We start from the raw sequence: 15,891 nt of genomic DNA on the forward strand, positions 1-15,891 counted from the left end.
TACGTATAAGAAAAAGCAGTCTGGATGGTGGTGGCATACACCTTTAATCTCCGCACACAGTAGGCAGAGGCAGAAGAATCTCTGTGAGTGTGAGGTCAACCTGGTCTACAGAGTGAGTTCCAGAACAGCACAGCTGTTTCACAGAGAACCCCCGCCCTCTATAACCTAACCCTAAACAGATCTAAGGGATCTAACGGATCTAATTGTTCAAGCAGAGGGCTTTTATGCATCTTTTTAACCGTTATTAACTCAGCAGCTTCATCAGAATTTGAAGGGAAAAAAGACCCAGATTTACCTTTCTTTTTCTTTATCTTCTTGTTTTCTTTCATAAATGGCATGGTCATGCTTTGTTGGGTCATAATGTACGATGTCCCTATGTAAAAAGAATAAAGGTTGGAAGAGATAAAATGAAACATTAATGGCAATTTGTCACTACGAAGACTCTAATTTAGGGGCTGTGAGGGTTAGTTTCAGTTGTTAGCTTGATACAGTGTAGATTCATTCACCTTCAAAGACAGTCTCAATGAGGACTGTCTAAACTAAGTTGAGAGGTGTGGGAGCCCGTTCTCGGGTTCCTCGTGGCTTTACCCAGCAGGTCCGCATAGAGGATGATTAGACCACGGGCCTGAGTGCAGGTGTCTGAGATGGTCTGCACTTGGCTGTTCTGGAGGAGGAGGTCTTTTGCTCCACCCCTTGGCGTCTCTATAAAAACCCTGGGGCAGAGACAGTCGGGGCCCGTTGGAATAGGTTCCAGGCCCTCTCGAGGCTATCCTTTATTTTCTATCTGTTTATCTCCGCGATATTCTCCGCAATAAATCCTTCTATCTAATATTTCCTGCTGCTCGCACTCAAGAAAACTCTGGGGAACTGTGGGGGTGGTTGGGTAAACGCCCCACAGAGAGGTGGGCATGTTAGTGGAGGATTATTTTGATTACATCAATGGGGTGGGAAGATTCACTCATGTGGATAGCACCACTCCCCAGGCAGGGGATATTGAACTATATGAGTGGAGAAAGTCAGCTGACTTCAAGCATATATGCATCCATTGCTCTCTACTTGATTATGGGTGTGAGTCAACCAGCTCTTTCAAACCTCTGCTGCTCAGACTTTTCCATTGATATTTGATATTGGACTGCAATATCAAAGTGAGTTGAAATAATCCCTTTTCCCTTAAACAGTTGTCAGGGTATTTTGGAGGCAAAATGAAGCTAAATAATGTTTATCAAAGAGGAATTATGACCTTGTTATAAACATTTTAAACTTGAGTTTTCCTGGATCCTTTTTAACCTTAAAAATTACACCCAGGAGTGGTTGCACTCACTTTTAATCCCAGCACTCAGGAGGTAGAAGCAGGTGGATCTCTATGAATTCCAGGCTAGCCTGTTTTGAGACTGTGTCTCAAAACAACAACAAAACCAAACACTAAAAAATATTTATGCCTCACAGGGTAAAGGCACTTACTACTATGATTCAGACTCAAAATTTGAGCCTCAGGATCCACATGGTGGAAGAGAAAAGGGACACAAAGCTACCCTCTGATCTACACACACACACACACACACACACACACACACACACACACACACACAGAGTGTATGTTTAAAAAAAATTATCTTAAAGCTAGATGTTGTGGGTACAGACTTGTAATCCCAGCACTCATGCAGTGAAGGCAAGACTACTGTCACATACTTGAGACGAGTCTGGGTGGGACAGGGAGGTCTTGTTTCAATAACCAAATATAAGAAAAAAATGTTTTAACATATAGACACATATATAGATAAAATGATACACAATCTATAACTTGCACAAAGTATTTCAGTATGTAAGACAAGTTTAAATGAGGCATAGAAGAGAAAACTAGTCACATGGTGACAACCAATTAAGGCTGGATCCATGATATGTAGGAGTTCCATTACACTAATCTCTTTAAAGTATATATTTGAAAATTTCCATAATAGTTATATTTATACAGCTTAAATATTTCATAGTTAATACGTAAGGTCACTTTCAATTAGTTAACCAGTAGAAGCAATGCTGCTATGACATCATGCATGTTACGTAGAAGCTATTTAAAATTAATTTCTTTTCAAGACAGGGTTTCTCTGTTTAGCCCTGGCTGTCATGGAACTTGCTCTGTATACTAGGCTGGCCTCAAACTCGGAGAGCAGCCTGCCTGAATTAAAGACCACGCCAGGCCTTAAATTTTGTTTCTTAAAGTGAATCACTGATTCAAAGGAGAGGAATTTTTTGAAAGTCTGACATATGTTGACAACTGCTTTCCCCAGTTATTTACAAAGGACTCAGATGGGCTGAGGGTATAAATCAGCAGAAAAGCAATTGACTGGCAAATGCAAGACCCTAGATTAGACCATCAGCATCACAAGAAAAAAAACAAAAAACAAAAAATGAGTCTTAAATTAAGTTCACTAGGCATTTATGACAAAGGAAAGTATCATGAAAGGGACAGAACGTAAGACATACTTAAATTTCTTAGCAGCTACTGATCCTTTGCTTGTAGGGTTGCTCAAATTGATGTTCAAAACACTTTGTACAACATTCAGTGTTTTCTTTTTTTCTGCAGCTAGCTCATCTTCATTAGTTAGATTTTCATTTAACTCTGAGGAAAGAGAATAAGTAGTAATTTCTTGACACCCATTGCTACAGAAATCCCAATCATTCCATATGCAAATACATGCAAAGTACACCAAGTCACATGGTTAGCCTCAGCTTTGTTAATCTCTCTTCAAGACTTTCCACAAAAACTTAGAAATCACATGACTAGCAAACAAACTATCCCACTTCTATTTACAACTGAGGAAATAAAAATCTAGATTTAATGTCTTTGGTGGCAGGACTAAAATTTTAAAGACTAAAAAGCATAATACAAAACACACACACACACACACAAAAAAAAAAAAACCTGGAGGAAGCCAGGTGGTGGTGGTGCATACCTTTAATCTCAGCACTTGGAAGGCAGAGGCAGGCTGATCTTTGTGAGTTCAAGGCCAGCCTGGTCTACAGATCAAGTTCCAGGACAAACTCCAAAGAGAAACCCTGTTTCAAAAAAACAAAAAACAAAACAAAACAAAACAAAAAAAAGGGAGGAAATGAATAAATCCCTTAAAGAAAGCCAAGAAAAAACAAACAGTTGAGGAAAATGAAGAAAACTGTTTAATACCCGAAAATGGGAAAAGCAGCAATGAATATAACACAAATTGAGGGAATTCTGGAAATGAAAAATCTAGGTAAGGGAATAGGAATTACAGAGACAAGCTTCACCAACAGAATACAAGAGATAGAAGAGAGAATCTCTGTGACACCTTGCACAGCCTTGGTGTAGTGGGAAGGGGCTTGGACCTGCCTAGGCTCAGTGTGCTGGGCTCTGCTGATTCCCCATGGGAGACCTTGATTTGGGATGTGGGTGGCTTGGGATAGAGGGCTGGGGGGTGGGAGGAGGGAAGAGGTGGGATCTATGGGGTATGTAGAGTGAGTAGAAAATTTCTTAATAAAGAAAAAAAAAAGAGAGAATCTCAGGCATAGAAGATACAATAGAAGAAATAGAAACATTAGCCCAAGAAAATGTTGAATCTAAACAATTAATGACACAAACATCCAGGAAATCTGGAACACTATGAAAAGACCAAACTTAACAATAATAGGAATAGAAGGAGGAGAAGAATCCCAGCTCAAAGGCCCAGAAAATATTTTCAACAAAAATCACAGAAGAAAAATTTCCTAACCTAAAGAAAGACATGCCTTTAAAGGTACAAGAAGAAGACAGAACACCAAATATATTGGACCTTGTCACATAATAATCAAAATACTAAACATAAAGAACAAAGAAAGAATATTAAAAGCTGCAAGGGAAAAAGAACAAGTAACACATAAGGCAGACCTATCAGAATTACACCCAACTTCTCAATGAAGATTCTTAAAAGCCAGAAGGGCCTGGCCAGATGTCCTGCAGACTCTAAGAGACCACAGATGCCAGCCCAAACCACTGTGCCCAGCAAAACTTTCAACACCATATATGGAAAACACAAGATATTCCGTAATAAAAATCAAATTTAAACAATATCTATCTACAAATCCAGCCCTATAGATGGTAATAGAAGGAAAAAAAAAATCCATGAAAACACAGGAAATAATCTCATACTAGCAAAACCAAAAGAAGGGAAGCACACATGTGCACAGGCATAGGCGTATGTATACACACACACACACACACACAAAACCACCACCATCATCAACAACAAAATAACAGGAATTAACAATCATTGGTCATTGGTATCTCTCAATATCAGTGGAATCAATTCCCCAACAAAAACACACAGACTAACATAATGGATGCAAAACACGATCCATCCTGCTGCTGCATACAAGAAAAACACCTCAACATCAAAAATAGACATTACCTCAAAGTAAAGGGTTGGAAAAAGATTTCCCAAGCAAATGTACCCAAGAAGCAACCCGGTGTAGCCATTCTACTATCTAACAAAATAGAATAGAAACCAAAAATTAATTAAAAGAGACGGGGAAGGACCCTTGATACTAATCAAAGGAAAATCCATCAAGATAAAGCTTCAATTGTGAACATCTATGCCCCAAATGAAAGGGCATCCACATTTGTAAAAGAAACATTACTAAAGCTTAAATCACACATTGATCCTACACACTGATATTGGGAGACTTCAATATCCCACTCTCACCAGTGAACAGGTCATACAGCCAAAAACTAAACAGAAATACTGGAGCTAACAGATGCTATAAACCAAATGGACCTAACAGATATTTACAGAAAATTTCACACAAATACACTTTCTTCTCAGCACCTCATAGAACAATCTCCAAAATTGACCACATACTTGATCACAAAGCAAGTCTCAACAGATACAAGAAAATTGAAATAATCCCCTGCATCCTAGCAGACCACAATGAATTAAAGCTACATTTCAACAATAATAGAAGCAATAGACTCTCTACTGAATGAAAACTGAGTCAAGAAAGAAATAAAGAAACTAAAGACTTTTTAGATTTCAATGGAAATGAATGCACAACATACCCAAATTTATGGTACACAATGAAAGCAATGCTAAGAGGAAAGTTGACAGAAATAAGTGCCTACATAAAAAAACTGGAGAGATATCATACCAGCAACTTAACAGCATACCTGAAAGCTCTAGAACAAAAAGAAGCAGAGACACCCAAGAGGAGTAGAAGGCAGGAAATAATCAAACTGAGGGCTGAAATCAATAAATCAGAAACAACAAAAACACGACAAAGAATCAATGACACCAAAAATTAGTTCTTTGGTTCTCTGAGAAAATCAACAAGATAGACAAACCACATATCCAAACTAAAAGATAGAGAATATCCAAATTAACAAAATCAGAAACGAAATGGGGGACATAACAACAAACACCAAGGACATCCAAAGAATCATTAGGTCATATTTCAAAAACCTGTACTCCACAAAATGGAAAATCCAAAAGAAATGGTTAATTTTCTCGATAGATACCACTTAACAAAGCTAAAGTTCAGATAAACCATTTAAATAGACCTATAACCTCTAAGTCATTAAAAGTCTCTCCAGGGCCAGACAGTTTTAGTACAGAATTCTACCAGACTTTTAAAGAAGAGCTAATACCAATTTGAGCTAATACTCCTCAAATTATTCCACAAAACAGAAACAGAAGGAACATTGCATAATTCATTTTATGAGGCCACAGTTACCCTGATACCCAAACAACATAAAGACTCAACAAAGAGAAAATTACAAACCAATTTCCCACATAAACATAGATGCAAAAAACACTCAATAAAATACTTGCAAACTAAAGCAAAGAACACATCAAAAAGATTATCCACCATGATCAAGTAGGCTCCATCCCAAAGATGCAAGGATGGTTCAACATACAAAAATCAGTCAATGAACCGAAAGAAAAAAACCCACAATATCATCTAATTAGATGCTGACAAAGTCTTTGGCAAAATTCAACACTCCTTCATGATAAAAATTTTAGAGAGATTAGGGATACAAGGGACATACCTAAATATAATGAAGGCAACTTATAGCAAGCAGATAACCAACATCAAATTAAATGGAAAGAAACTCAAAGCAATTCCACTAAAATCAGGAACAAGGCAAGGCTGTCCTCTCTCTATCTATTCAATATACTACTTGAAGTTCTAGCTAGAGCAATAAAACAAATGAAGGAGATCAAGATGATGCAAATTAGAAAGGAAGAAGTCAATGTATTGTTATTTGCAGATGATATGATAGTATACATAAGTGACACCAAAAATTCTACTAGGGATCCTACAGCTGATAAATACTTTCAGCAAAGTGGCTGGATACCAGATTAACTCAAAAAAATCAGTAGCCCTCTAATATACAAATGACAAATGGACTGAGAAAGAAATCAGAGAAATAACACCCTTCACAGTAGCCACAAATAATATAAAATATCTTAGAGTCTCTAACCAAGCAAGTGAAAGACTTGTATGATGAAAACTTCAAAGATGTGCAGAAGATATCAGAAGAGGGAAAGATGCCTCCATGTTCATGGGTTGGCAGGATTGACATAGTAAAAATGGCCATTCTACCAAAAGCAATCTACAGATTCAATGCACTTTATATCAAAATTCCAACACAATTCTTTACAGATCTTGAGAGGACAACACTCAACTTCATATGGAAAAACAAAAAACCCAGGATAGCCAAAACGATCCTGAACAATAATAAACTTCTGGAGGTATCACCATCCCTGATTTTAAGCAGTACTACAGACCTATAGCAATAAAAACCACATGGTATTGATAAAAACAAACACATTGATCAATGGAAATGAATTGAAGACCCAGGCATAAATCCACACACTTATAGACACCTGAGTTTTGCTAAAGAAGCCAGAAATACACAATGGAAAAAAGAAAGCATCTTCAACAAATGGCGCTGGTCTAACTGGATGTCTGCATGTAGGAAGAATGCAAATAGATCCATATTTATCACCCTGGATAAAACTCCAGTCCAAGTGAATCAAAGACCTCAACATAAAACCAGATACACTGAACTTGACAGAAGAGAAAGTAGAAAATAGCCTTGAATGCATTTGCTCAGGAGACAACTTCCTGAACAGAACACCAATAGCTCAGACACCAAGATTAATAAATGGGACCTCATGAAACTGAAAAGCTTCTGTAAGGCAAAGGACACCATCAATAGGACAAATGGTAGTCTACAGAATGGGAAAAGATTTTTACCGACTCCACAACTGATAGAGGGCTAATATCCAAAATATGTAAAGAACACAAGGAACTAGACATCAACAAACCAAATAAGCCAATTAAAAAATGGGGTACAGATCTAAACAGAGAATTCTCAACAGAAGACTCTTAAATGGTTGAGAAACACCTAAAGAAATGTCCAACATTCTTAGCCATCAGGGAAATGCAAATCAAAACTAATTTGAGATCCTATTTTACACCTGTCAGCATGGCTAAGATCAAAAACACAAGTGACAGTTCATGCTGGTGAGGATATGGAGCAAGGGGAACACTCTTCCATTGCTGGTGGGAGCGCAAACTTGTACAGCCACTATGGAACTTAATATGACACTTCCTCAGAAAGTTGGGAATCAATCTACCTTAAGATCCAGCTATACCACTCTTAGGCATATACCCAAAGGACGCTCCATGTACCATAAGGACAACCATGTTCATTTCAGCTTTATTCATAATAGCCAGAAACTGAAAACTGGATGTCCCTCAACTGAAGAATGAAAAAAGAAAATGTGGTGGTACATTTACAAAATGGAGTATTACTCAGCTGTCAAAAAAATAAAAAAACTGACATCATGAAATTCACAGGCAAATGGATGGAATTAGAAAAAAATCATCCTGAATGAGGTAACATAGAACTAGAAAGACAAATACGGTATATACTCACTTATAAGTGGATATTAGCTGTTACCTCAATGATAACAATGCTACAATCCAGAGACGCAGAAAGGCTAAGTAACAAGGAAGGTTCAAGGTGGCCAAGTGAGGGATTACATCTTGTAGATTAATTCTGGACTCACTACTATGAAAAATCTCATAGGAAGTAGAATTAGGATGCTTCTAATGACATCATTACTCTTATGGACACCCAAATAAGAATGAATGCAAGTGAATGGACTTAAAAAAAAAAAAAGCACTGGGGTGGCAAGATGGCTCAGAGGGGGAAGGTGCTTGCCTCCAAGCCTAATAACTTGAGTGTGGGCCTCAAAACACACATGGTAGAAGGACAGAACAAACTCCATTAAGTTATCCCTCTAAAATCCACATGTGCAATGTCATCTCTCTCTCTCTCTCTGTCTCTCTCTGTCTCTCTCTCTCTCTTATACACACAGAAAGAAAGAGAGAGGAAGGGAGGAAGGAGGGAGAGAGGAAGGAAGGAAGGAAGGAAGGAAGGAAGGAAGGAAGGAAGGAAGGAAGGAAAGTAAATAGGTAGACAGACAGACAGATGAAAAAACATAAGCATCTAGCTGGGAGTGGTGTTGCACTGCTGTAATCTAAGCAGGAGGCTGAGGGAGGAGGATCACACATGTCAAAGAACAAAAGACAAATGAACCTGCACCCAACCAACCTCAAAACAAGCACCCAGCATGTACACCAGAGGAAGACAAAGACTCTTCCTATTAAATGTAATTTAGTCATCTTCTGTGGTCTCTAATTTAGTATAATTGTTATATTAAAAATTATATAAGCGAACTTAAGAATTATTAAGTATACATCTGACCACAAACTCAATTCATTTTAGAGTACAGTTTCTTCCAGTGTTAAGTGAAGGAGAAATACCAGGTGACTTCTTACATCCCTAGCTTTGACAGTGAAATAGTTACCTTTCTGTTCCTCTTCACTGTCACTCTCTAAAAATCTAGAGTCCATTCGGAATCGTTCATCATTTCCAAAATGAGACTGCAAGTCCATGAGCTACGTGGGAAAAAACATTGTCATGTTAAGTGCATTTTGAAAGAGTCTCTAAGTGTACCTCCTCACACTCTGAAATTCTCTTGCCATTTACACAACTGCATTATCAACCAGTAAGAGGTGAGAGAGGATTCACTCCCATAGAAATTACCCCACACTGGAACTGCACCCTTTCCTTAACTAGATTTAAGGACTACCTTCAAAACTTAGACACGCTGCAACTGGTTCTATTTTCAGTCTTCACTAACCTTCTGGCCAGCTCTGCCCTCAAACTGAGGCTTAATGTTGAACCTGGTGCTGTCCTCCTTGGAATCGGATTCTTCATCATCACTGCTGTCAAATAACTTCCCAGATGCTTTACCCACAGATTCCTGTTATACAGATAAAAGAAGAAATGTTTATTAACTGAAATAATCAGCATTTTCCTCATAATGTGGTTTTACCCTACATTTAAAAACCAACAACCTGCCGGGTGGTGGTGTACCGTTTTAATCCCAGCACTTGGGAAGCAGAAGCAGGGGGATCTCAGTGAGTTGAGACCAATCTGGTCTATAGAGAGAGTTCCAGGACAGTCAAGGCTACACAAAGAAACTCTGTCTCGAAAAAACAAAACAAAACAAAAAAAACCCCAACAACCCAGATGCATCTACAGAAACAAGTGTGTGGTACTGACTCAGAAATAGTTAACTGGACTGCTGGATCATTAATCCACACACTCCCTGTTGCCACTTGGATTTGAGGAATAATTACCACATGCAAAAACACTCCCTACCGACTAGCATGAATACTGATGAGACTTTGCATAAGGTAGCAAACAGTTTCACGGTTGAGAAAAATCTCCAAGACCCCTAACATCTCAGGGTATGGTGGCTTGGGCAACTCTGGATCTCACTGTAGTCCCTACAATATTTTGAAGAAGTAATAGCTGTGTGGAGCTCTTGTTAGACAACAGACTTTACAGCTGGTGTGTTGGTACACATTGTAGTATCAGACTGATGCAGAACTTTTCAAAGCTCAATTGCAGCCTAGGATACCCAACATTCCTACCACAAAAAGAAAAACAGGGCAGGGAATTTGCAAAGTAGATTAATATTTGGAAGGCTTACCTTCACCAGCTCTTTCCCTACACAGTTTTGCTCAGGAGTGGATGTCCCTTCCGTTTCACTTTCATTATCAGAAGCAAAGACAATGTGTGTTTTTTTGTTCTCTGGATGACCATCCTAGTGAAACACAAGCAGTATCACATTTCAAGACAGCCAACTGTATACTCATATCCACATCTATCATCTTCTCCCATCATTTATCTTTCTTTTCCTTATTCCAGGAATACCATTGTCATCTGCTATTTTTCCAAGACAGAGACTCAGGCCTCCTTTCTCTCTATACTCAGTAACCACCGAACTCTATTAATTTGACCTCGGTATCTTTAAGAACCACCATTGCTATGGCTGTGGCACTTGACCTCTAAAAGGTTCTCCTTGCTTCTAGATCTGACTCCATTATATTTATTGTTTATGCCATGGCCTGAAGGATCTCTAAAACAGAGGCTAAAAAATTTTATCTGTCAAGGTTCAGACTAAATATCTCAGACACTGCTGGCAGGTCACAGATAGTTTTTGTTGTGTGTTAAAAACTATTTCTGTTGAAGGACCAAGAAGGCTGAGTCTGATGAAGCAAGACTTTGCTGATACATTCCTCCTAGACAAGAGGTGGTGAGAGCAGCCCTTATTGGAGAAACCCACAGGGCAGACTGTACTACCCAACCTTTAAAAAAAAAAACTTTCTGCTGGATGCTCTGTGGATTGTAAAATGCCAACTCCTATTCCAAAATGTACACAAGTAGCCAGGCATGGTGGCACATGCCTTTAATCCCAATACTCGGGAGGCAGAGGCAGGCTGATCTACGTGAGTTCCAGGACAGCCAGGGTTACACAGAGAACTGTCTCGAGAAAAAAAAAAAAAAAGAAAGAAAGAAAAGAAACCAAAAAGACACACAGACACACACACACACACACACAGAGACACACACATACAAACACAACACACACAAAGACAAAATGTATACAATTAATCTTCAATATCTTGATTAAAATTCTTCAATTTTTCACAGCTCTGAATAACCCACCCTATTAATCAGTGCTGCTTCAATTCTATAGATACCAGTGTCATGTAAAATATTAACTTTTAGATAAACGGTTCCCTTCTGCAGGAAGATCTCTCTTCTCCCTCACTGCCTTTTCACATCAGTAAAATTCCTTCTGCTCGCTGGGCAGTGGTGGCGCATACCTTTAATCCCAGCACTTGGGGGGGGGGGGCAGGGACCCAGGCAGATGGATCTCTGTGAGTTCGAGGCCAGCCTGGTCTACAGAGCGAGATCCAGGGCAGGTACTACACAGAGAAACCCTGTCTTGGAAAAAAAAAAAAAATTCCTTCTACTTCCTTCACATTACTCAGTATAGGTTGAGGAAACCTAGTTGGCTTGGTGTTCCAAGAGACCTTGTCTGCCTGATTGCCACACCATCCATCAATAGCTGCATATGTAGCCGGGGTATTTAACCTTTATTCTGTGAATCTAGCACTTAAAAAAAGACTTCATTGCTGAAGGAATCAACAAAGGCTCATTACAAAAAATGCTACCAAGATATAACTCTTGCCTTAATCACTATACAAACTATATTTCTTAATGAAATGAATTTTATATAACTTTAAAATATTTTCAATTGATTTTGCATCCTTTTAGTACAGATTAAATAGCACAGGTGATATAAACTTCTACCATAAGGATAAAAATTAGTGAGTAGTGAATGTGAAAAAGACAATGAGCTCTATGAGGACACACCTACCTCCGCGGGAAGGAAAATCTAGACCTTGAGAATATTCTTGTTAAATCCATAGACTGAAAATGCACTCACCAAATTTGCCAACGCATTGTGTACCAGTTTCTTCTGCACTTCTCTGGCTTTCTGCCACACTGCTAAGGCTGCTAGTCGCTTCTGATTGTCTTCAGCATGCTTAGCACTCATACATGATGCATTACTAACAGAAAGTGAGAAACCAGCTGTGCTTTGAGGATCTTCCCTGAGAGACGGCTTTGGTGGTTTCTCGCGAGATGTGATGGTGCTTGAATCAGGGCCTTCTTGCTCTGAAGCTTTTCTACTTTCAGGCTGATGGCAAGTGTCTCTGTCAGAGTCTATCTTGTGACTCTTTACACTAAGACTTAGGGACTTACTACCTTTTAATGGCAACGCACATGAGAGAGGATTTTGACTTTCCTTGTCAAAACTAGTAGAGGACACTACTTTATGTCTCTCCAAAGTATACTGTCTCATTGGAGGCTGAATGTGGCTTGGGCTGTTCACCTTCTTTGCAGGTTGGCATGAAGTCAGTTTGATGGATGAGCCATTAGCACACTTGGATCCATTTTCTATAAAAATTCTATTAGGATCTTCATGTTTCAAGGAACTCTGGTGTTCACTGATACTTTTAAAGGCAGCAGTCTCTTTCAAAGTTTTATCCATTGACTCCTTTGCATAGAGACCACCTATTCCCTTGAAGGCCTGGAATTTTGGCTTTAAGGTGTCTTCCTCTGGTTTTTGTTTGTTGTAAGTGTTCTCCTCCTCTAAAAGGGAGGCCACAATCTCCTCAGGACAAATACACTGCCGGCCATTGGACAGGTCATAGGAAGTCTTAGGACTCTTGGAGGTAGTATCAAGTTTGCAGTGATTGGCGTTTTGGGGACCATCACTCTCATTATCTTCTCCTGGAACCTTCTGCTGACGGCCAGCCAACTGTTCCAAGTCAGCCAAAGTGAGATTCACTCGGGGACAGTTTCTCATCAAGGCTTTATACTCTTCATCTTCCTCAGACTCTTCACTATCACTGATGTTGGAGTCAGGTGAAAATCTACAATTCAGAAACTTTACTCCATGACCCGGAGCTGATTCTTTGTTGCTTTTAGTTTTTTGTACTTCAACACAACCATTAGAAGGCTCTATCTTTTTAAAAGAACTTTTCTCGCTTATAGGCTTTTCTGGTTGTGGAGATGCAGTACTGTTTTTCACCTTAACAATGCTTTTTTTCATTGCAATAATTTCATCTGTATCGCTTGAGTCATAGTCACAGTCATTTCCTAAATTGGTTGAAGAATGAGGTTTGTGAATATCTGATTTGAAATCATCCCTCACAACTTCAAAAGGATCACCTTCAGATTCATTTCCCAAGGAATGCCTAGTTTTCTGTAAGTTTTCCTCTTCTGCAATCATCATTTTTAATTCATCTTCAGAGTCAATGTCATCATCAGACATGCTACTTTTATTCCAGATAATTTCAAAGTCAGAAGTATGAAAAACCACATGTTTAGGTTTCTGAGTCCCAGAACTGGCCACAAGGAGAGATTTAGAAGGTATAACGGCACTAGGGGCTTTCCTGTGTGCAGTCATTGGCTGTGGCGATTTGTTACTCTCCATCACCTCATTAGTCCTTAGACTAGTATCAGAACCCTTCAACTCTATGGGACCCTTGCCCTTCTGTACTTTCTTAATCTTCTGGGGAGGGAAAGGGAAATCAGAAAACTCTCCTCGACGTTTCTTACTCATAGGGTCATTGCCTCCCTCCAGTTCCCAAGTGAGGTCAGCTATGGGAATGGTTTTTGTCAAATCCTCCGATATCTTTTTTAGGTTGTGGCAGTATTTTGATGGATCATATTTCATAATGTTACTCAGAGTCAAGGAAAAAGCAACAGCATCAGGTATTAGAAAAACCTACCAATCTGGTGAAACAGGGAAAATGTTAACCTTGAACAAGTTCTTTATTTCATCTACCTTTAATTTCCCATCGAACTAAATGAGGACTCCACACAGTAAGCTTCTAGGGTCTATGAAATTGAATTATAACTATCCAAAGCTAAAGTCACCACCACTATCAGTTGAGAGAAATTACTTGGATGATAAATATTACAGCAAACTCTCTGATGTACACACACACCCTCTGCACAGAAGCCCAGGATGCCTGCTTTTTAAGGTCTCAGATAACTGACTTCACGGAACAGATATCAGAATTTGCTCACCTTGAACTCCATACTTCTCCATACACTATTTTCTTGCTTGTTGGCCTATTTTTATCGAGTATCTTTTTTTTTTTTTTTTTTTTTTGGTTTTTCGAGACAGAGTTTCTCTGTGTAGTTTTGGTGCCTGTCCTGGATCTCTCTCTCTCTGTAGACCAGGCTGGCCTTGAACTGACAGAGATCCGCCTGGCTCTGCCTCCCAAGTGCTGGGATTAAAGGCATGCGCCACCACCGCCCGGCCTAGTATCTTCTTTTTTGAACTACTTTACCCTATCAACTTCCTTATAAAACTATCTCAAGTCCTCCTAAGTCTTCTATAACAACGGTCCCTTACTCTCTATTCCTATAGTGCTCCATTAGCAAGAGCTTGTGAGTCCATAAATAATCTTACTATATAGCCCTGGTTGGCCTGGAACTTGCCATGTAGACCAGGCTAGACTTGAATTCACAGAGATGTCTGCCTCAGCTTCCCGAGTGCTGGGATTAAAAGCATGTGCCACTATGCTCAGCTTGTAGTAAATTTATACATTAACACATGAAAATGCTTCCTTGGCAACCATCATTCATATCACTTAATTGCATAAAACTGCATGTCACTCATTATTCTCAATGTGCTTTATATATGTAGAAGAATTAGAGCTTACCTTGAGAGAAAGAGGTAACGTTGAAGTAATTAAAAATTTATTGATAGAGGCAGTGAAATCCTAAAGATGTTTTGCCATCACTCTGAGAAATAATAATTACTTTGAAATGCTGACCAAAGAAAGGATATTTTACGTTTATGTTGATTCTTAAGGTGAAGAACAGGTAGGACTCTTCCAAATTTACTCACAACCCAATTCTAAAAGAAAAAGACTTATAATTGTCATAAACATACATGAAATAATAATAAATAAATGTAATTTTTTAAGTTGAACTCACAATGGGCTACTGGGGAGTTTAGTTTTTTGACAACAAAATAAAATGTCTAGAAGAAGAAAAGTATGAAGAAACAAAATGAAAGAAAATTCCAACTATATCACGGGCAGTATTTTACACACACACAACTAGTAAAAATGTGGCCATGGTCTAGGATGTAGTAGGATGCACCTATAATGCCCGCACTCAGGGACATGGCCACTGAAAGACTCCTAATGCTCTAGTAGAGGGTCCTAACCTATGCACATACAGATAGGTACTAAGATTCAGTGGGTTTAAAAGAAGAGATAACAAATTATGTTGGGAGGCAAAGTACTGGTGGGGTTAAGAGAGAAACTGGAGGGGAAGAATTAAGAAATGGGTTTGATCAAAATACATTATATACATGTATGAAATCCTAAAACAAGAGTAACAATAAAACACAAATAGTTCTCAAAAAGGTGGGAAAAAAGCAATCTCGGGACCTGCCAGTCCATATTCCCACCTACAGTGTGGGAAGCTGTGCTGACTGAAGACTTATAAAAGCATGTTGAAACTTAAAAACAAACAGCAAAACCCCCAACCTAGATGCTAACTGCTCCAAAGTGGGGAAAAAGCATCAGTTTGGGATGTCACAACTACAAACATGATGTCTTGGGAGACATGGTAGGCACAGTAACTGAAGGAAACTCACTTTATGTCCTGGTACCTCTGTTCCAGGCACAGCTTTCATATGGAAATCTACTCCTCCCATCTTTTCCAATAAGGTGGTGTTGCCAGTGGTTGATTTTTCTTCCTTTGCTTTTGCTTCTTCTCTTTCTTGGGCTAATCTGAATTGAGGGGCAAATAAAAGCAAATCAGCCATGAAAAAAATGTTTAGGAGTGTCATTCAGGTAACCCTAAGTGAGCACCAAAATATCATTACAGTACTAAAAAACAAAATAAAACACTTCTTCAAT

At 38.9% G+C, this 15,891-nt stretch overlaps 1 protein-coding gene and 1 non-coding gene across 4 annotated transcripts in view; one reads left to right on the top strand and one right to left on the bottom strand.

Annotated features, from left to right (window-relative positions):
• Positions 1-15,891, bottom strand: part of Nol8 (nucleolar protein 8) — a 28,534-nt gene that overhangs the window by 7,229 nt on the left and 5,414 nt on the right. For all 3 annotated transcript variants that reach the window (XM_059262960.1, XM_059262961.1, XM_059262962.1), the window contains exons 5-12: positions 15,627-15,762; positions 14,806-14,876; positions 11,886-13,683; positions 10,080-10,193; positions 9,222-9,344; positions 8,886-8,976; positions 2,482-2,617; positions 296-373 (exon numbers count right to left, since the gene is read on the bottom strand). In XM_059262960.1, the coding sequence (XP_059118943.1) occupies positions 296-373; positions 2,482-2,617; positions 8,886-8,976; positions 9,222-9,344; positions 10,080-10,193; positions 11,886-13,683; positions 14,806-14,876; positions 15,627-15,762 (2,547 nt within the window). The remainder of the gene's footprint in view (positions 1-295; positions 374-2,481; positions 2,618-8,885; positions 8,977-9,221; positions 9,345-10,079; positions 10,194-11,885; positions 13,684-14,805; positions 14,877-15,626; positions 15,763-15,891) is intronic.
• LOC131912140 (small Cajal body-specific RNA 4) lies at positions 10,615-10,741 on the top strand. Its single transcript, XR_009379547.1, has one exon. It is a non-coding gene; the product is annotated as a small Cajal body-specific RNA 4 (non-coding RNA).

The sequence above is a fragment of the Peromyscus eremicus genome, chromosome 5, assembly GCF_949786415.1.
Source record: "Peromyscus eremicus chromosome 5, PerEre_H2_v1, whole genome shotgun sequence".
NCBI classification, from domain to species: Eukaryota; Metazoa; Chordata; class Mammalia; order Rodentia; family Cricetidae; genus Peromyscus; species Peromyscus eremicus.